At 42.9% G+C, this 23162-nt stretch overlaps 1 protein-coding gene across 1 annotated transcript in view; it reads left to right on the forward strand.

Moving 5' to 3' along the window:
• me1 (malic enzyme 1, NADP(+)-dependent, cytosolic) overlaps positions 1-23162 on the forward strand; it is a 131542-nt gene that overhangs the window by 99777 nt on the left and 8603 nt on the right. The window contains exon 6 of the mRNA XM_014168666.2: positions 7847-7950. Within this exon, the coding sequence (XP_014024141.1) occupies positions 7847-7950 (104 nt within the window). The remainder of the gene's footprint in view (positions 1-7846; positions 7951-23162) is intronic.

Below are 23162 nucleotides of genomic sequence, written 5' to 3' on the forward strand. Positions count from 1 at the left end.
TTGCAGGCCTCCCCCTTTTTCCTCCAAACATAACGATGGTCATTATGGCCAAACAGTTCTATTTTTGTTTCATCAGACCAGAGGACATTTCTCCAAAAAGTATGATCTTTGTCCCCATGTGCAGTTGCAAACCGTAGTCTGGCTTTTTTATGGTGGTTTTGGAGCAGAGACTTCTTCCTTGCTGAGCGGCCTTTCAGGTTGTGTTGATATAGGACTTGTTTTACTCTGGATATAGATACTTTTGTACCCGTTTCCTCCAGCATCTTCACAAGGTCCTTTGCTGCTGTTCTGGGATTGATTTGCACTTTTCGCACCAAAGAACGCTCATATCTAGGAGTAAGAACGCGTCTCCTTCCTGAGCAGTATGACGGCTGCGTGGTCCCATGGTGTTTATACTTGCATACTATTGTTTGTACAGATGAATGTGATACCTTCAGGCGTTTGGAAATTGCTCCCAAGGATGAACCAGACTTGTGAAGGTCTACAATTAATTTTTCTGAGGTCTTGGCTGATTTCTTTTGATTTTCCCAAGATGTCAAGCAAAGATGCACTGAGTTTGAAGGTAGGCCTTGAAATACATCCACAGGTACACCTCCAATTGACTCAAATTATGTCAATTAGCCTATCAGAAGCTTCTAAAGCCATGACATCATTTTCTGGAATTTTCCAAGCTGTTTAAAGGCACAGTCAACTTAGTGTATCCACTGGAAGTGTGATACAGTGAATTATAAGTGAAATAATCTGTCTGTATTCAATTGTCTGGAAAATTATATGTCATGCACAAAGTAGATGTCCTAACTGACTTGTCAAAACTATAGTTTGTGAACAAGAATTTTGTGAAGTGGTTGAAAAATGAGTTTTAATGACTCCAACCTAAGTGTATGTTAACTTCCGACTTCAACTGTATGTATGCATGTAAGTGAACTCAGCAAAAAAATAACGTCCTCACTGTCAACTGCGTTTATTTTCAGCAAACTTAACGTGTAAATATTTGTATTAACATAACAAGATTCAACAACTGAGACATCAACTGAACAAGTTCCACAGACATGTGACTAAAATAAATGGAATAATGTGTCCCTGAACAAAGGGGGGGGTCAAAATCAGAAGTAACAGTCAGTATCTGGTGTGGCCACATGCTGAATTAAGTACTGCAGTGCATCTCCTCCTCATGGACTGCACCAGATTTGCCAGTTCTTGCTGTGAGATGTTACCCCACTATTCCACCAAGACACCTGCAAGTTCCCGGACATTTCTGGAGGGAATGGCCCTGCCCTCACCCTCCGATCCAACAGGTCCCAGATGTGCTCAATGGGATTGAGATCCGGGCTCTTTGCTGGCCATGGCAGAACACTGACATTCCTGTCTTGCAGGAAATCACGCACAGAACGAGCAGTATGGCTGGTGGCATTGTCATAATGGAGGGTCATGTCAGGATGAGCCTGCAGGAAGGGTACCACATGAGGGAGGAGGATGTCTTCCTTGTAACGCACAGTGTTGAGATTGCCAGCAATGACAACAAGTGCAGTCTGATGATGCTGTGACACACCGCCCCAGACCATGACGGACCCTCCACCTCCAAATCGATCCTGCTCCAGAGTACAGGCCTCGGTGTAATGCGCATTCCTTGGACTATAAATTCGAATCCAACCATCACCCCTGGTGAGACAAAACAGCGGCTCGTCAGTGAAGAGCACTTTTTGCCAGTCCTGTCTGGTCCAGCGATGATGGGTTTGTGCCCATAGGCGACGTTGTTGCCCGTGATGTCTGGTTAGGACATGCCTTACAACAGGCCTTTAAGCCCTCAGTCCAGCCTCTCTCAGCCTATTGCAGACAGTCTGAGCACTGATGGAGGGATTGTGCGTTCCTGGTGTAACTCGGGCAGTTGTTGTTGCCATCCTGTACCTGTCCCGCAGGTGTGATGTTCGGATGTACCGATCCTGTGCAGGTGTTGCTACACGTGGTCTGCCACTGCGAGGACGATCAGCTGTCCGTCCTGTCTCTGTAGCGCAGTCTTAGGCGTCTCACAGTACGGACATTGCAATTTATTGCCCTGGCCTCATCTGCAGTCTTCAATGCCTCCTTGCAGCATGCCTAAGGCACGTTCACGCAGATGAGCAGGGACCCTGGGCATCTTTCTTTTGGTGTTTTTCAGAGTCAGTAGAAAGGCCTCTTTAGTGTCCTAAGTTTCCATAACTGTGACCTTAATTGCCTACCGTCTGTAAACTCTTAGTGTCTTAACGACCGTTCCACAGGTGCATGTTCATTGTTTGTGGTTCATTGAACAAGCATGGGAAACAGTGTTTAAACCCTTTACATTGAAGATCTGTGAAGTTATTTGGATAGGGTCCTGAAAAAGGGACGTTTCTTTTTTTGCTGAGTTTATGTATGCGTGTATGGAATCTTTTTATTATGTGTGTGCTCATATTTCATGCTACTCTCCCTTTGAATGATGTTTGCCTGTGGCAGGGACTGTACTGCAACTGTTGAGAATAATGGGCAGTTCTTCAAATCAAAAAGTGCTAGAATGGGCCGCAACCTTCATGTGTGAAAAGGTGTTCTTCCTCACACTCAGAGGATTTTACAGGTTTCTGCCTGTTGTTTTCCAAATGTGTAAAGTGTTTGCAGATGTAGCACTGCAAAATAATATCACCCAGCAGCATCTGTCAGAGTTTTACGACAGGCCAAGCACATTTACCTTAAAAATCACCTCACCCGCCCCGGGAGCAGCGTGTGCCAGCAGCACTCCATCAGGATCCCTATGGGCACACACACACTCATTCAGGCACTGGCGCACCCATGTATGCCTAGACACACGCACAGATTTATGTGTGTGTGCGCGCGTGTGTGCGCATGTGATACACAACCTCACGAGAACTAGGACCTTGCGCTCTCGTCTCTAGTTTTCCATTATTCTAAAGAGATGACGGGCCAAATGAGTTGTAATAGGATAAATGGAGTGCCTGTGTGTCTTAAGCCATATGGAGTTCCTTTGGCATGACTCATAATATATTATCTCAGACACACTGGTCTGATGCCTGATGCCATGCTCCAGCCCCTACAGACAGAAGGTTACACAGCGGTAGGAGGTGGCGGGAGGAAGGCAGTAAATAATTGAAAACATGACTGTTATTATCGGCTTATTTCTGACCTTGGGTAGGTATGAGGACTCCTTGACTGAGGTCAGGCATGCGACGTCTGGACCTTGACTGGAAAGACTGGGTTGTGTCCAAAATGGCACCCTATTCCCTATGGTACCTGGTCAAAAGTATATAGGAATTAGGAAATACTGTAGGGTGCTATGGGAGACTCAGCCTGGATCTCCCCCAGTCAGTTTCTTCTCCCTGTGGTAGTGTGTAATTCCAGAACGTGATAAAGCAAGGGGTAATGTTTTGGGAACATGTCCAGTAAACAGATGGGATATGGCAGAGCTCCTGTATAGGATGTTTGTGATTTATTGGATGTGCTGTGCTGTGGGGTTCCTGCTACCTGTGGACATCTCTCTCCCTCTCACGCACACACAAAAACACAAACGCATAAACACACACTGTTTCTGTTACAGACGCATCATTCAGCTCTCTTGCATCTCATCACATACACAAGCACATACACAGATGCACATCTCTCTCTCTCTCCTCTATTTTCCACACACAGACATACAGTTGAAGTCGGAAGTTTACATACATCTTAGCCAAACACATTTAAACTCCGTTTTTCACATTTCCTGACATTTAATCCTAGTAAACATTCCCTGTCTTAGGTCAGTTAGATCACCACTTTATTTTAAGAATGTGAAATGTCAGAATAATAGTAGAGACAATGATTTATTTCAGCTTTTATTTCTTTCATCACATTCCCAGTGGGTCAGAAGTTTACATACACTCAATTAGTATTTGGTAGCATTGCCTTTAAATTGTTTAACTTTGGTTAAACATTTTGGGTAGCCTTCCACAAGCTTCCCACAATAAGTTGGATGTATGTTGGCCCATTCCTCCTGACAGAGCTGGTGCAACTGAGTCAGGTTTGTAGGCCTCCTTGCTCACAAAAGCTTTTTCAGTTCTGCCCACAAATTTTCTATAGGATTGAGGTCAGGGCTTTGTGATGGCCACTCCAATACCTTGACTTTGTTGTCCTTACAACTTTGTAAGTATGCTTGGGGTCATTGTCCATTTGGAAGACCCATTTGCGACCAAGCTTTAACTTCCTGACTGATGTCTTGAAATGTTGCTTCAACATATCCAGGTACTTTTCCCACCTCATGATGCCATCTATTTTGTGAAGTGCACCAGTCCCTCCTGCTGCAAAGCACCCCCACAACATGATGCTGCCACCCCCGTGCTTCATGGTTGGGATAGAATTCTTCAGCTTGCAAGCCTCCCCCTTTTTCCTCCAAACATAACGATGGTCATTATGGCCAAACAGTTATATTTTTGTTTCATCAGACCAGAGGACATTTCTCCAAAAAGTAAGATCTTTGTCCCCATGTGCAGTTGCAAACCGTAGTCTGGCTTTTTTATGGCGGTTTTGGAGCAGTGGCTTCTTCCTTGCTGAGCGGCCTTTCAGGTTATGTCAATATAGGACTCGTTTTACTGTGGATATAGATACTTTTGTACTTGTTTCCTCCAGCATCTTCACAAGGTCCTTTGCTGTGTTTCTGGGATTGATTTGCACTTTTCGCACCAAAGTACGTTCATCTCTAGGAGACAGAACACGTCTCCTTCCTGAGCGGTATGACGGCTGCGTGGTGTTCAGATGAATGTGATACCTTCAGGCGTTTGGAAATTGCTCCCAAGGATGAACCAGACTTGTGGAGGTCTACCATTTTTTTTTCTGAGGTCTTGGCTGATTTCTTTTGATTTTCCCATGATGCCAGACTACGAGTTTGAAGGTAGGCCTTGAAATACATCCACATGTACACCTCCAATTGACTCAAATTATGTCAATTAGCCTATCAGAAGCTTTAAAGCCATGACATTTTCTGGAATTTTCCAAGCTGTTTAAAGGCACATTCAACTTAGTGCATGTAAACTTCTGACCCACTGGAATTGTTATACAGTGAATTATAAGGGAAATAATCTGTCAGTATGCAATTGTTGGAGAAATTGCTTGTGTAATACACAAAGTAGATGTCCTAACCAACTTGCAAAACTAGTTTGTCAACAAGAAATTTGTGGAGTGGTTGAAAAACGAGTTTTAGTGACTCCAACCTAACTGTATGTAAACTTCCGACTTCAACTGTATACACTCACACTCATCAGTAAGACATGTCTCTGTGTCTGCACATTGTTTTCCCTCCCAGTAAACAGATCTGTAGAGTGAGTATACAACACATACATTTGTTTTTCTCTAAATGGCCATTAATCTAAATGTGGCTTGTGGGAAATAAACTGAACAGTGAGTGTTATGGGAAAGTTGGCCCTCTCTCATCTCGCTCTTTCGCTCTCCTACTCACTCTCTCTTTCTGTCCCTTTCTCTTTCACTGATATTACCTGGTATAACCTCTGTGTCACAACACACACACTGAAATCAGACCCCGGTGATGTCATCCCACACAATGTATTGGGTTGGCTCTCCTGGACCACAAAGTGGGGTGTCCCTTCAGAGTTCACTTTCATAGCAGCCACGTTGTATTCCTATTCACATCTATGCGCTCTCCTGCTTCTCACCTTTTTCCCTTTGCTTGTGGACTTCAATTCACAACACATCAGCTGTATGTGACCAGGCAAAAAAAACTTTCAAGCCAAACCGTATCATAACCGCTACACATAGCCTAGATCATTGTCACAATTTATTCAAAACTGTTTAACTATTGTATTGCTCTCTGAGTCAACTACTCACAACATGTTATGCACTGCAGTGCTAGCTAGCAGTAGCTTATGCTTTCAGTACAATATTCATTCTCTAATCATTTGATTGGGTGGACAACATGTCAGTTTATGCTACAAGAGCTCTAATAGGTTGACGGACGTCCTATGGAAGATGTCATAATTACTGTGTAAGTCTATGGAAGGGGGTGAGAACCATGCGCCTCGTCAATGTAACCAGAGGAGGACGGAAGCTAGCTGTCCTCCAGCTACACCATGGTGCTACCCTACAGAATGCTGTTGAGACTACTGTAGACCTTCATTACAAAAAAGTGTGTTTTAATCAATTATTTGTTGACATACGAATATATTTAGTGTAGTTATATCTAAAAATGAAATTCACTGAGGAGGATGGTCCTCCCCTTCCTCTTCTGAGGAGCCTCCACTGAAGCAAACAGTGAGGCTGACAGGGTGGCTAGGATTGGGGATGGGGGTAGAAGACTGGCAGTAGCCTAGGGAGGACATCCCACATTTAGAACCTGGCTCCAAGTGGCTCTCTTTACAGACATGCCAGAGATAGATAAGACAAATAGAAGAAGTACAGTATACACAAAACACACTAGCTGACCACATCAAAGAAGAGACACATTATAGAGTGGACATGATGTAGTGTAGAGTGGACATGATGTAGTGTGTGTGTGTGTATGTGTTAAGTGCACATCAGAGAGTGTGTGTGTGTGAGAGAAATCACATACAGGGGCCCTCTAATCCCAGGCTCCTCTTCACCAAGCACTCATCAGGATCACCACAGACATGCAGACAAGCTACACACACACACACACATGCCCAGCGACCTCTGCTCCTGATCCTTATCCCAACTCCACGCCTTCCTCCCTCTTATCCCTTCATCTCTCCATCCATTGGGGTAAAGGGAGCACTTAACATTATGAATGGAGGAGAGTCTCATCTCTTCCACTCCATGAAGAGATGTGAGGGGCTACAGCAGAGAGGTATATTAAGGCTGGCCAATTAAACTCCTCAGCATCCTACCCTGGTCTGTTTGAAGAGAATGTCTCCTCTTGTCCTCTCAAAGCCCTTATACCCTTTAAATATTCACTATAATACCAGATGCCATTGCTCTCCACTCTCTCACACACACACACGCCCACTCAACCTGAACTCAGGCCTCAGTAAAAGGGCTGACGTGCCAGCATAGTTAGTCAATCCCTCTTTCTCTCTGTCTCAATCTGGCCGTCTCCGAAACAACTTTCATAACATGCCAGCTTGGAACGCAATAAAATGGACTAGCTACTCAGGATGTGAACTGGACTTTGATGGTAACCAAACCTAATTTCACCTCTCCCATCAAATTGGTTCCTCCATTGGTCCATCCTTTGGTGAAAGGGTGTGGTGTTTTTTTAATCCAAAAATTAGGTCGGATACAAATCCAGTAGCATTTGAATCCCTCGTAAAGGGGTATGATAGGCCGACAAAAGAAAACACTTTACTGACCAAAGGACAGTTTTCTACGAAGAGTTTTGGGAGAGTGGATTACTTCTTCCAATGACTTTCAGCAAATTACTTCTACATATTTTGGTCCAGAAAGTTAGTTTGAACTTTTACCTACAGCAATGAGGTAATTTAGGGATCTAAGCGTTATCAGCTAGTCTGACTTTGTTTCTCCCATAATAGCCCTTGTGAGGAGTGAAAAGTGACAACAGAAATGGAATTCAATCAAACAAGGGTGATAAGGCCAACACTTTTGATTTGGTGAGGGTCAGTGGTATCTGAGTCTGAAGGATAGAGGCCTTGTGAACTCTAACCCAGTCTTTTTTTTAGATAAGTAGTGGTCTAAAATACAGGAGTAAATGGAATCCAATCAGACCTCTATCTCTCTCTATCTCCATCTCTCCATATCATGCCTCACAGTGTGATGTCTGCTCCTACAGTATGTGTGACATACCCTTAGCTGCTGCAGATGGAAAAAGCTGTACGAACTGACCCTAACAACCCCCTCCCCCTCCTCCACACAATTTTTCTAGGAGCTGCTGAAGGACCCTCTGTATATCGGGCTGAGACACAAGAGGATTCGAGGCCAGGCCTATGATGACCTGCTGGAGGAGTTTATGAAGGCAGTGTCGGACAGGTACAGTAGAGCTATTTTCACACTACTGAGCCAAGCCGAGCTAAGCCGAGATGTACTGGAACCTAGCTGGAAAGGACCACGTGCCCAAAAAAGTATCTGAGCCAGCACAGTATGGTTAAGGTTGACCCTATAGTGAAAATTATGTATATGACTACTGCCCAAGAATCACACCAACATTTCCGTCTTCTACACTGTTTTATCTGAAGTTCAGGATGGTGACTCTGAAAGGGTTAATGCACTAATGTCCTTATCAGCCTAGGAACAGCATATGAAGAGTTGATTTCCAAAACGCTATATCCACCAATTTTTTCACATTTGTGTTTTTTCATAAAAAAGTATTGCTTATGGGTACCTTCATGTGTGGGCAAAACGCTGTATATCCATTGTTTAGCTGGAATGGAATGTTCGTATGCTTTATATTTGACTTTGATATGTGTCTCTACTAGCTATCTTAAGATGAGTGCAATTACTGTAAATCACGCTGGATAAGAGCATCTGCTCAATGACAAATGTCAAATGCAAATGTTTTGCATACAGATCCCATATTACTGTTTAGAATTATTTTTAAAACGTTTTAAATATTGATGTCACAAATGTATCATTTGTACAGTTTTTTATTAAGAATGAAGTTATTTGTTATATTTGACTGTGTAAAACCTAGCAGTACTACTTATTTCTCTGAGAGTAAGGCGGATGTATAGCATGTTGCTTTAAAACATGATTATTTGGCTCTGAAATGAAACCAAGTGAAAGAGTTTAAACAAATACATTTCTTTCAATGATCAGTCGTGATTAGATAGTGGAAAAAAAACACACCAATCACATAATTTCTTTAAACAATAAAAGCTAATTTACCAACGTTTCTGAAAATGGATATATAGCGTTTTTGAATAACACTCTTCATATATACAGTGAGGTCCAAAAGTATTTGCACAGTGACAATTTTTGTTGTTGTTTTGGCTCTGTACTCCAGCACAACATTTTTGGGGGGGATTGTGATATTTATGCCTCTAACTTTCTCGCTCATCATTATTCACAATTCTTTATGATTATCCATAATCATGGTAGCATCCACATTAATGTCGACGTGTTTAGAAACATATTCTATTCTTATTTACAATAAAAGTGATTCCAAAACTACACAGCACGTTATTTACCATTAATGTCTATTGGACACTTATTGCAGGCACTTTGATGATATTGTTTACGATAAGTAGCCTATAGTACAGAAATGTAAAGTTTGAAATGAAACAAGTTTGCTAATATGGGTGATTGTTAATGGTACAATTGATGGCTTCAACCATCAAACTAGTAGTAGTAGGATGATAAATAAAAAAACTGGTGCACATTAATGTTAAAAAATATAAACTATCTTTCTATTTATTGTTATTGCATCAATTCAGGCAATTTATCGCGATATGGATTTTTGTCCATGTCGCCCAGCTTTAGTCAACATACTGTTCTAAGCCTGCGTGTCGACATGTTGTCATACTATAGTTTCGATGACACATCAGACGAAAGAGCACAGAGTCGTTCTCAAGCTGACCTCTTGCTGATGCTGTTACATGGTGTTGTGGGTCTACCGAGCTTATACATCATATCTGAGCCTTCAGTTTACACTGGTTGGAATGTGAGGGTGTTATGTGCCTCTGGTTTGTGGGTAGAGGCCCTTTCTGAGTGCTGACTTAAGTGGTCAGACACTGAGAAAGATATCCGACCACACTATGAGTTCCCCATTCCCCATGTTTCTAAACGCTCTCTTTCTCACACACACACACACACACACACACACCAACAGAGCCATCATATCCTGCAGCCTAGTGATGTAACCAATCTAGCCCTTTCAAATCCCAGTCTCCAAAACGTTCAGTATTGTGCTTGACATGGCAGGATAGGATTGGTTAGAGATGGGCTCGCTGGGCTTAGATGCATAACTGGATATAGGGCTGTTTGGTATTCCATATCTACATTAGGTTTGTACATTCATATTGGATATTTTATCACTTTGTGGGGATGGATCAATAACTGTATAAATAAGGGGATGAATATGGAGAGGCCTATACTTTCCCCTTGGGCTTGGAGTGTGTCCAGTCCTGTCACTGTAGTGACTGATGTTTTGGCTTCGGTGACACAAAGCTGTCCCTGACCACCCCTGGTCACATGTTGCCTTGCTTAATGTAAGACCAACTCAGCTCCACAGAGGCCAGAGCAGAGCAGAGACCAGGATCTGGTGCCTCTCCAACTGGCAGGGGAAAGCCATGACTCCTTAATAACCGGGTGGCTTCACAACTCCGGGGAATGGCAGAGCTTTTCCCCGAAAGAGCCGGATTGGCGGAAAACAAATGATTATGGGGTTGGAGATTGAATGAATGAAGGAGTGAATCAATGATTATAGTCTGGGAGTTTTTAAAAATATTCTTGTTTCATTTTGAGAGAAACAGAGCGAGCTCTTAGGCGGGCCGTGCACTCATTTGGAACCACTTTATATTCTGAAGCTGCTTTTTATACTCATGCTGCCTCGTATATTTTTATATATTCGCTCATCAAAGGCCGTGCAAGCATTTGTCATTGATTTCAGGCCAAGGTCTTGTCCAAGGTGGCTCCTGTGAAACAGTCTACGTGTGTCCCCTCTCCTTTAGTCGCTGGCCAGACTATTGGAAAAGAATACAGAAAGAAACACTCCGATCAGTCAACACGCTCCCCCACAATATTTTAAACCAGAGGAACCAAGGACCACCAAGAGTCTAGACACTGTTCAAGTCTTGGATCTTTTGGGTGAAGAGCCCTCTCTAACTGGCAAGACTGTTTTCAAATGCTTAACAGGATAAATTTCCTTTGCAATCCAATTGGTTCTATGAGAGTTGGCCTCCTCAGGTTTGCATGAATTGGGGTTGGTGTAGATGGCAGCACGCAAGGCATTTCAATGCCTGAAAAGTTGAGGATCTTTTTTACTTCTGCCCCTCTCTGTGCCTCTCGACGATTTCCCCAACGTTTTTGTCCCCATGTCAAATAATTTAATGAGCAAAGATTCCCTCTTTTGAACCCAACAACTCTGTCGTCCGTCTTTCTGTTTGTCCATCGTCATGGTTACGGGGCCAGCTTTGGGTTAAACCTCTTTGGTGGATGGGGATGGAGGGGGAGAAGGAATGCAGACTGTTTCCGTCTTTAATGATGGAGAGGGGATTTTGGGAAATAATGCGTGTTGCTGAGAGATGTTTGCTCTCTGGGGGAGAGAAGGAAAGAGGGAGGCGAGACGCTGGGGCTTTATTAAGAAGGCTTAGTTCTCAGCCTCTCTGGCCTTTCAGCCCCCAAGGCCCCTCAGCCCCCCAGGGACACTTAAAGAACAGGCAGCCAATGTGGATGCACACACAGGGAGATGGAAACAAATACTGAGCTAGCAGGGCCTGACCCTGGCGTGTGTGTGTGTGTGTGTGGTGTGTGTACTGTACAGGTATATGTAAAGTTCAGGACAGTGTGTGTGTGTGTGTGTGAGTTATCCTGCTTGGACAGCTGTGTTTGGACAGAGTGCCCTTGTCCATGACATTCTTTATGGAGGCCAGCAGCTCCCTGGTATGCACGCAGAGGAACAGGACCCACTTTATGCATCCTTCTGTCGCCCCCTCAAACCTGGAAATAGAGGACACTTCCCGGAAAGATTCCAGGTACAAGTTCAGGTTTCATCGGGACTGGAATTAAGTTGCCTCAAGGAGCCAGGGTCTTTAATTTGTCCTCTTTATCCCACGCGCCGGTCCAGACGTAACACCACCGCGTCTGAGCGATCCTCCACATGGGAAATCTGCTGTCATCTCTCATAGCCATCTTGGATTTTTTTTCAGACCAGTATCAAACATTTTAGTGTATCAAAAGGCTTTACACTCACTGTAGGGGAAGTTTGGCAGTTAGTGAGAAACCTCAGCGCCCCATCAAAAGGTGATAGTCTTAAGTGTTTTCCCGTGTCGGCAAGTTATTTCCTTCAGTACGAATCTGTATTATCCACGCAAGCCGTAAATCACAGAAGAATGAAAGTGTCAAGAACAAAAGAGGTCTGTATTGTGCTGGTGACGTCCCCCAGATGGCTTTAGCAGTGCTAGGAAAGTATCATATTGATGGAGGCCTCATCTGTGCACTCCACCCCTAGTCCATTCGCCAATGAGTAGCCGATATCAGTGAAAAGTGTGTGCGTGCGTGTCACATATAAACCTCATGAAGCAACACTTGCTGTCTACAAAAAAATACAATCTGATGATTTCCAATTAGAGGCAGCTGGTCACCGTTATCTCTAATTGGGGATCATATTTAAGTTGTTGTTTTTCCCACTAGTGTTTGTGGGAGATTATTTTGAGTTAGTGCACGTTGTACCTCTTCATCACGTGTTTTTTTTAAATAGTTTATTGTATGTATTGCATAGTTTCACATATAACTAAAGATGTGGAACGATGCAATACATACTATAAAAAAAAAAAAAACGTGACGACGAGGTACAACATGCACCAACTCAAAATAATCTCCCACAAACCTCATTAGCTAGCTAGCAAGCTAACAACTGGGTAACTTTACCAGTATATCCAAACATTTGGGGCCACAGAAAAAAAGGAAAAGGGATAGCTTCTTCAGGAGATGATCATAGCAATGAATGAATGGCCGGTATTTGTATCAACATGTAAACTGTCTTTCAAAGATAATTCGTAAATATCTCAATCGATTTTAATACAAAGCTTAATTTTTTCTGGTGCTCCTAGATTTTATGTTGTGCACCTAACTTTTTAAAGTTGTGAGCACCAGTACTACAAATTATTTTTTTTATTTAGTCAGAGCCCTGGATGAGACACCATTCTTCCACGAGAAATTCCTTAATTTAGTGTTTTGTTGATGGTGGTGGAAAACGCTGTCTCAGGCGCCACTCCAGAATCTCCAATAAGTGTTCAATTGGGTTGAGATCTGGTGACTGACACACACACACTTTAAAACCCTATGCTCCTATGAGACCCTTCTTTCAAAGTCAATGAGATCTCTTCTCCTAGACATGGTAACCAAAATAATGGGCAACTGGGCATTCTGATACATTACCCTAAATATGATAGGATGTTAATTGCTTAATTAACTCAAGTGTTTACTTTATTTTTGCAGTTACCTGTAGGTCTGTGAAAGAGGTGTCCAGTCATGTGTTACCTTGTCTTGTTCTTACCTTTGTGGTGTGATGTCCTATAGACCTACTGGGCTGGAGAGGCCTTGGCCACTGTCTTTGTTTCCCTACAGAGAAAATTGGGGAATACTGAGAGGATGATAATGAGACAAGTAACAATTCTGATGTTTATATGACTTAGAGCTTAACACTATCTAATTGCAGATATCCAAACAAAAACAAAAAGTGCAAGTACTGCAAATCTCAATGAGCAAAGCCAGTAGTACCACCATCAAGGAGTGAATTTGGTGCCGAATAAGATGTCCGCTGTTTTACAAATACATTAACTGTAATATTTTATGTTTCACCGAGTCGTGGCTGAATGACGACATGATAAACATACAGCTGGCGGGTTTTAAGCTTTTTCGGCAGAATAGAACAGCGGCCTCTGGTAAGACAAGGGGCGGCGGCCTATGTAAATTTGTAAACAACAGTTGGTGCAGGAAATCGAAGGAAGTCTCGAGGTTTTGCTCGCCTGAGGAAGAGTGATGATAAGCTGTAGACCACACTAGACCACAGCTGAAGAGTCTCATGATAAGCTGTAGACCACACTATTTACCGTAGCTCTCTATATAACACCGCAGACCGATGCTGGCACTAAGACCACACTCAATGAGCTGTATATGGCCATAAACAAACAGGAATACGCTCATCCAGAGGCGGCGCTCCTAGTGGCCAGGGACTTTTATGCAGGGAAACTCATCAGTTTTACCTAATTTCTATCAGAATATTAAATGTGCAACCAGAGGGGGAAAAAAACTCTAGACCACCTTTACTCCACACACAGAGACACGTACAAAGCTCTCCCTCGCCCTCCATTTGACAACTCTGACCATAATTCTATCCTCCTGATTCCTGCTTACAAGCAAAAACTAAAGCAGGAAGCATCAGTGACTCGGTCAATAAGAAAGTGTTCAGATGAAGCAGATGCTAAGCTACAGGACTGTTTTGCTAGCACAGACTGGAATATGTTCCGGGATTCTTCCGATGGCATTGAGGAGCACACACGTCAGTCACTGGCTTCATCAATAAGTACATCAATGACGTCGTCCCCACAGTGACCATACGTACATACCCCAACCAGAAGCCATGGATTACAGGCAACAGCCTCACTGAGCTAAAGGGTAGAGCTGTTGCTTTCAAGGAACCCTGAAGCCTATAAGAAATCCTGCTATGAACCATCAAACAAGCAAAGCGTCAATACAGGACTAAGATTGAATCGTACTACACCGGCTCTGACGCTCGTCGGATGTGCCAAGGCTGGCAAACTATTAGACTACAAAGGGAAGCACAGCCACGAGCTGCCCAGTGACACAAATCTACCAGACAAGCTAAATTACTTCTGTGCTCGCTTCGAGGCAAGTAACACTGAAACATGCATGAGAGCACCAGCGGTTCTGGACAACTGTGTAATCACACTCTCCGTAGCCGATGTGAGTAAGACCTTTAAACAGGTCAACATTCACAAGGCCGTAGGGCCAGACAGATTACCAGGACATGTACTCCGAGCATGCGCTGACCAACTAGCAAGTGTCTTCAGTGACAGTTTCAACCTGTCCCTGACTGAGTTTATAATACCAACATGTTTCAAGCAGACCAACATAGTCCCTGTTCCCAAGAACACTAAGGTAACCTGCCTAAATGACTACCAACCTGTAGCACTCACATCTGTAGCCATGAAGTGCTTTGAAAGGCTGGTCATGGGTTACATCAACACCATTATCCCAGAAACACTAGACCCACTCCAATTTGCAGACCGACCCAACAGATCCACAGATGATGCAGTCTCTATTGCACTCAACACTGCCCTTTCCCACCTGGACAAAAGGAACACCTATGTGAGAATGCCATTCATTGACTTCAACTCAGCGTTCAACACCATAGTGCCCTCAAAGCTCATCACTAAGCTAAGGACCCTGGGACTAAACACGTCCCTCTGCAACTGGATCCTGGACTTCCTGACTGGCCGCCCCCAGGTGGTAAGGGTAGGGAACAACACATCCGCCACACTGATCCTCAACACGTGGGCCCCTCAGGGGTGCGTGCTCAGTCCCCTCCTGTACTCCCTGTTCACTCATGACTGCATGGCCAGGCACGACTCCAACACCATCAGCAAGTTTGCCGATGACACAACAGTGGTAGGCCTGATCACCAACAACGATGACACAGCCTATATGGAGGAGGTCAGAGATCTTGTCGTGTGGTGCCAGGACAACAACCTCTCCCTCAACGTGATCAAGACAAAGGAGATGATTGTGGACTACAGGAAAAGGAGTACCAAGCACGCCCCCATTCTCATCGACGGGGCTGAAGTGGAACAGGTTGAGAGCTTCAAGTTCCTTGATGTCCACATCACCAACAAACTATCATGGTACAAACACTAAGACAATCGTGAAGAGGGCACGACAAAGCCTATTCCCCCTCAGGAGACTGAAAAGATTTGGCATGGGCCCCCAGATCCTCAAAGGTTTCTACAGCTGCACCATCGAGAGCATCCTTACTGGTTGCATCACTGCCTGGTATGGCAACTGCTCGGCCTTCGACCACAAGGCACTACAGAGGGTAGTGCGTACGGGCCAGTACATCACTGGGGCCAAGCTTCCTGCCATCCAGGATCTCTATATCAGGCGGTGTCAGAGGAAGGCCCTAAAAATTGTCAGACTCCATTCACCCTAGTCAGACTTTTCTCTCTACTACCGCACGGTAAGCGGTACCGGAGCGCCAAGTCGAGGTCCAAAAGGCTTCTTAACAGCTTCTACTCCCAAGCCATAAGACTCCTGAACAGCTAATCAAATGGCTACCCAGACCCCTCTTTAACGCTGCTGCTACTCAATGTTTACAATCTATGCATGGTGACTTTAACTCTACCTGCATGTACATATTACCTTAATTACCTCAACTAACCGGTGCCCCCGTATATAGCCTCGCTTGTTATTTTACTGCTGCTGTTTAATTGCTTGCTACTTTTATTTTCAATTTTTTACTTAACACATTTTCTTTTAAATCTTAACTTCTTAAAGCATTTTTTCTTAAGGGTTTGTAATGAATCATTTCACTGTAGGGTTTACACTTGTTGTATTCAGCGCATGTGACAAATAATATTTGATTTGATCAAGAGCCTTTTTACCTTTACACATTACTGGATTGTCTAGGTCGTATCCCTTTCTCAAACCACTCCTCTGGGTCCCCCAGACGTTTAACAATTTTATTGTAGCCCTGAACGAGCACACCTGATTGACTAATTGAGGATTAATTGACAAGTTGAATCAGGTTTGTTATCTCTGGAATAGTTCAAATACATGGCACGGCTGGGGGTCCCCAAGGAGAGGTTTGGGGTAATTTCTTTCCATGGCTGTCTTTCCATTGCTCTCTTCTTGGTCTCACTATCCCCACTGTCTGTTCATTACTCTCTTCTTTCTCCCAAAAACTCGTAGTCTCCTTTCTTTTCCTCATCCCACTCTTTCTTTGTCATCTCGTGGATTTTGAATCCCCTGGTGCAACCGTCACCTGTCCGTTCTTCATCTGTCTGGAAATTCACATTCTTTTCCTCATCACCCTCTTTCTCTTCCTTCTAATTTGTTTCAAAACTCTCACTATCATCAATATCAGTCCATTCAGTGTTCTCAACGTCAGTCTCCCAATCACACAGGAGGGCATGCAATCCGGAATATGTCGTCACTCACTTTCCATGTCTTCCTCTTTCCTTCTATTTTACATAAGTTTACTTTCTCTGTATGTCATTTATCGCCTTCTCTTTTATCACCTCTTCCACACTTCTTCTTCTCTCTTTCTTTTATCACCTCTCCCCCATTTCTTTGTACCATTATCCTCTCCAGGTACATGACTTCCTTCCTCTCTTTTGTCATTTAGTTACTAATTCTCTCCTGCAGAATGAATTCCTTTCTCTGCATGTCCTCACTGTTCCTGTCTGGATATCGCCACACTCCCAACTTGACCTCTGACTTTCCGTCATTCTCGATGGCCATCAGTTCCGCTATCCTCTTTCTCTCCTCCAGTTCTCTCCTTTTCCACTTATCTTGATTGCTCACTAATTGAGGATCTCCTCGTCTATCAACTCATCTCTATCCACCTCCCATAGCCCCTTCCCCTCCTTCCTCTCATCCTCCCTCCTTTTTTCTTCTCTCTCCCTGTTTGCCCATTCCTCCAACATCACCCGCAGGTTCTTTGTCATTCTATTCACTTCCATCTTCACCTTCTCACCCATATTCCTCTATTAAGGCTTCTCCAGCCTCTCATACCCCTTCTTTTGTCCTTTCTCTCCATCCAGCCTCATGCCTCTACTGAGCTGGATTTTGAATGGGACGTGTGTCATCATGAGTCTGCGCATTAGCCTGCATACTTTTTCAAAGTTTCTCTCCTGCTTCTCTAGCAGGCCCATCTCCTCACTGAAACACCAGTCGTCCTCCTCCTATAGCAATTGTCTTCTTTTTCATTCTATAATGAATGTTCTCTAAGGGAGAGACAGAGAGGTTTTGAGTGTAAGCAAACTTCTGTGTTGCTACCAAAGGAGTGCAAATTCTATAGCAATGTGACAAAACACACATAGGCATACAGCATAGGCCTAAACATAAGACAAAGGAAAAATCACAATATTCTAACAATTGCACTTGATTCTAACCCATAAAATGAATATGACGATGAAAAAAGAGTAATCAAATATCCAGCTACATGAAGCATATTATAAGAAACATCCAAAGATATCTTTCACCTAGCCTCTTCAATGTCCCTTCATTAACGCTTCACTTAAAGCTGAGATATGCAACTTTTTGGGCGACCAAATTCACATAGTAATGTTGGATCTGTCATTCTCATTGAAAACAAGTCTAACAAGTGGTAGATCTGTTCTTGTGTGTTATTTCTATGCGTCCCATTCTTAAGTTTTGTTTTTTTGCTCTTTTACTTTAGATTTTGTACACCATCTTCAAAGAGCTGAAAATACAATATTTTAGGTTATGGAAAATATATTTCACAGTGGTTTAGATGGTACAATGTTTCTCTACATGAAACTTGTTTGTTTTGTCACAAACTGAAACAACTAGGAAATGGTGGAGTGATTTCTGCATAGTGCATCTTTAACACACTCCAACCTTCTAGAATATTTATTTTATTTTATTTCACCTTTATTTAACCCGGTAGGCAAGTTGAGAACAAGTTCTCATTTACAACTGCGACCTGGCCAAGATAAAGCAAAGCAGTTCGACACATATAACAACACAGTTACACACGGAGTAAAACAAACATACAGTCAATAATACAGTAGAAAAATAAGTCTACATACAATGTGAGCAAATGAGGTGAGATAAGGGAGGTAAAGGCAATAAATAGGCCATGGTGGCGAAGTAAATACAATATAGCAATTAAAACACTGGAATGGTAGATTTGACAGTAGATGAGTGTGCAAAGTAGAAATACTGGGGTGCAAAGGAGCAAAATAAATTAATAAATACAGTAGGGGAAGAGAGAGTTGTTTGGGCTATTTACAGATGGGCTATGTACAGGTGCAGTGATCTGTGAGCTGCTCTGACAGCTGGTGCTTAAAGCTAGTGAGGGAGATGAGTGTTTCCAGTTTCAGAGATTTTTGTAGTTCGTTCCAGTCATTGGCAGCAGAGAACTGGAAGGAGAGGCGGCCAAAGGAGGAATTGGCTTTGGGGGTGACAAGTGAGATATACCTGCTGGAACGCGTGCTATGGATGGGTGCAGCTATGGTGACCAGCGAGCAGAGATGGCGTGACTTTACCTAGCAGGGTCTTGTAGATGACCTGGAGCCAGTGGGTTTGGCGACGAGTATGAAGCAAGGGCCAGCCAACGAGAGCGTACAGGTCGCAGTGGTGGGTAGTATATATCAATATATCAAAAAAATAAAATATTGCTTTGGTACTATTTTCACAAGTATGTGGTACATTTTCACAACTCTTGGTAACAACTCCAAACTGGTCACACTTGTAATGCAGCCAGTCTTTCATTCAAAACCTGCCATTGTGCATTCATTTGGATTGTAAGCATCTCTCACCACACAACCATTGATTCAAAATATACGTGTATTGTGAAATGTAATGAGAACATTGGTTTAATCACCAAAACACAACATATTGATATCTTTTCAGTTTAGTTGTTTTAACTACCAGTTAATCCAATAGCAAACAATGCAGGTTTTAAAATCGCCCTTAGAAGTGCTGAAAGTAATTTACTACAGTACTGTAAATTACAGTAGAGTACACCATTTTCACATTAGGCAATACATTTACGTTACCCTACAAAATTGCCCGAAAATCTATAATTTCCATAATATCTATCCAATGTGTGATCAAAGACATCCTCTACAATCATTCATGCAACAACAAAAAATCGGATAGAATTGCAATCTGTAATCAAATGTAATGAAACAAATGATATGAATGAAAATATAACAGCGTTTAGCACGCATTAATTTGACTCAAGTCTGTCTTGAGCATTTGGCCATAAATTCTCATCCACATCACAGTGAATATCCTCATTGTTCATGCACTGCGGGAAAAACCTTTTGGCATGGCGAATCCAAGCTTGACATTGGTCTGCATTGACATTGTTTCATGCCTCATCCATGGCCAGAAGGAGGGTGGTGCAATCCTGGGGATGGCAATCATACACCTTCCTCCACCATGCTGAAAATAATTCCTCAATAGGTTTGAGGAAAGGAGAGTATGGGGAGAGGTATAGGGTCACGAATCTGGGATGGGCCCAAAACCATGCCTGAACCGCTTCTGCATGGTGGAACCTGACATTGTCCCACACAATGCCATATTTGTCCCCTTCACCTTGACAGTGTGCAGCGTTGTAGGACCCATGTAATGACCTAATATTCTATAACACTATCTTCAGAGATAGCTGCGCACATGGAGATGTTTCCCCCACATTGTCCAGGCACTTGGACGGTCGCCCGTTGGCTGATGAGGCCAGGTTGAAGACCGCTTCATCAACAAAGATATACTTGCGATGGTTCACAGCAGCATCAAGCACCATCACCCTCTAAAAATATATTTTGGTTAGTTATTTTTAAAGTTCCAATATGATATTGTGAAGTAGCATGTGCATCATAGTAACAGTAATGAAGTATATAGTGCTGTACCTGCACAGCACTATATAACAAAAGGGGTGGCAGGTAGCCTAGTGGTTAGAGCGTTGGGCCAGTACCAAAAGGTTGCTAGATCGAATCCCCGAGCTGACAAGGTAAAAATCTGTCGTTCTGCCTCTGAACAAGGCAGTTAACCCACTGTTCCTAGGCTGTCATTGTAAATAAGAATTTGTTCTTAACTGACTTGCCTAGTTAAATAAAAAATAAATAAAATGTTAAAAAAAATACTCGGCCCGCAGTTGTTTCCAGGTCATTGTTGCTCTCAAAAGACTCTCAAATGTGTTTCATAGATACCTGGTGCCTCTTCAAAAGCCAGGCGATTGTTGGTAGGCTGATGGATGCCACATTGGCAAAGGTGTCACCATTCTCCTCAATGGCCTGCTTTATTTCCCATCAAAGAGGTGGACATGGGCCCCATCAAAGAAGTCAAATAGGTGGGCCCCATCAAAATCCATATACAATAGACAAACCAGTTTAAGAAATGGTTAAGTGATTAACCATTAAGCGCAGTTGGATTAAGTGATGGTCAAAGTATTTAAACAAATGAGAAAATCATATGAAAAGTATTTTGAGATTGCATTGTGAAAGGCAATTACTTTACATGAAAGGTATTTCTAGATGAAACACTCATCAGGTTTGGTGAAAAAGTTACTGTGTGATTTTTATGTGTTTTACTTGGTCATTTGAAAATGTGATTAAAGTTTTTGATCTTTTTGAGTTTTGCACTAAGAGTTGTGAAATTTTACCACATACTTGTGAAAATAGTACCAAAGCAATAAAAAAAACCTGTATGCGATCACGTCTCATGACATCAGGCTTTGTAGCTCTAAAGATCCATTAGTCACTATTACATGTCACCATTGAGATAAACAATGTCAGAAATACAGTATCAAGCACAGAAAATGTGTCAACAGCACGTCTTTCCTTCATTCTCCACATGTAACTTTACGCAAGTACTATATCTTAATCCCGAATTAAAATTTACCTGAGCCGCTCCCACTGTCCAGCCAATATGTACTTCGGTTAGGTACATTCTTGTCATGATCTCTTCTAATAGGGACCTCAATGTAATCTCATATGATTCGGTTACGTCAACCTTCCATGTCAACACTGTTGTGATGTCACAGTATTATGCTAGTAACACCACACTGTGTTTTACTTAACCTCGCATTTCTTAGCAATAATAACCATGCCAACCCTTGATGATGTCACCATGATGATGTCACCAAGTCAAGGAAGTTATACACAATAGTACACTTGAATTGATTATAGCCAATCTACAGAAATACCACTGTACCCTTTAATCAATAATTAAATTCAACCCTTACATTTTTGTGCCATTCTTTAAGATAGCTCTAGCTATAGGCTACAGACGCAAATCCGATTAAACAATCTGTGATCAACCACTTAACAAATGTTCTCTATCTTACATATGTCATCTAAAGTTGATAATGCTTGACAGTTCACTAGATGTGTTGGAGTTATTTACACAACGTAAGCTTCAATCAATTATATTACAACATTTTCACACCAAAACAATTATATATAAAAATGACTTAAATATAGGCCTACATTTATATCATATTTGGCTAAAAATATGTTAGTATTCTCTGTCATTTGTGGGCAATTTGAGAAAGACGACTACTTATCTAAGCTGCTTACCAATGCACTTTCTTTGTCCAACTAGGCTACCTCTTGGAACATAGGGCTACCTGTCTCCCTGAATGTTCTCTCACCTAAAATGTTATCCCCATAGTGTAGTGTGCAGTGTACAAGAGACTGGTAAAGTTTGTAGTAAAGTTTAGGTCTACCTTTTAGACTTAGACCAACCTAGTTGAGTTGAGATCTATGGCGTCTTCTCCCTTGTACAGTAGCACATAACCAGCAATGCTTTTTTGCGTGTGTGCGTCTATTGGTTTATCTGCATTACGTTACTGGGAGTGTTTCTTCAACTTTTCTTCGGAACACTGCGTTTTTTTGGTTAAGGCCTGATGTGGTACAGTTTAACCAATGCGTAAGCAACCCAAACCTATTCTGAGCCCCTTCAGCAGGGACACACACAGCCTTAGCTCACAGGTGTGTGTTGTGCCAGGGAGATGTGGTTAGCCTGGTCCAAGATCTGCCAACTCTTGTTGTGAGTTGGTTATTCATCACATACAGATCTGGGACCATGCTAGATGAACTGTCTTGTGAACACTTCCATAAGCAGGTGCAAGGAGGAATCATTTCCCCACATTGTCCCTCTAATCTACAGTGATGGATGGAGTGTTTTCCAGTTGTCTCTGCAGCCACTCTGTCTCCTAGGAGTCTGAGTGGACAGTCTAGTTGACAGAGGAGCTGATGGGCTGATTTAGCACTGGGCAGAGGAGCTCCTCTCAACATCTTTAGGTCTTCTCATCTCTCTCTGTTTCTCTCTCTTTTGCCCTCTCTCTGTTCCCTCCTCACTGAGAGACTGTTCTCTCCACCAACCTCACCTAAGAATTTCTGCTAGGCATGTTACTCATCTCTAGGTGTGGCGTATTGGTCGTTTCTAGAGGCTTCTCACCTAAAGCACATCCAGCCTCTTTGTCTTGGGTGTTTTACAGTAAGCTGAGAGGTGCATTGTGGGAGTGATGGGCCCATTCAGACGTTAGGCGTCAGAGAAAGACGACAGGCTTTTGGGGAGAATGGAAATCGTTAATACATACCAGGGGTTTTTGTTCTGGTCGGAGGTACCCCCCTCTAGCCCTCACGCCTAACTCCCCTCTAGCCCTCACTCCCTCTCCCCATCTCCCTTTTCTCCCCCTCTCCCCCCTCTCTCTATTGGTATGGCCTGAGGACCAGGGGCTTGACCCTAGCCAAGACTGATCCAACACAGTCACTGTTTTCAGTCTCTCCCTCCATCACAAATATTCTCAT

This window comes from Salmo salar, chromosome ssa02, assembly GCF_905237065.1.
Source record: "Salmo salar chromosome ssa02, Ssal_v3.1, whole genome shotgun sequence".
Taxonomy (NCBI): domain Eukaryota; kingdom Metazoa; phylum Chordata; class Actinopteri; order Salmoniformes; family Salmonidae; genus Salmo; species Salmo salar.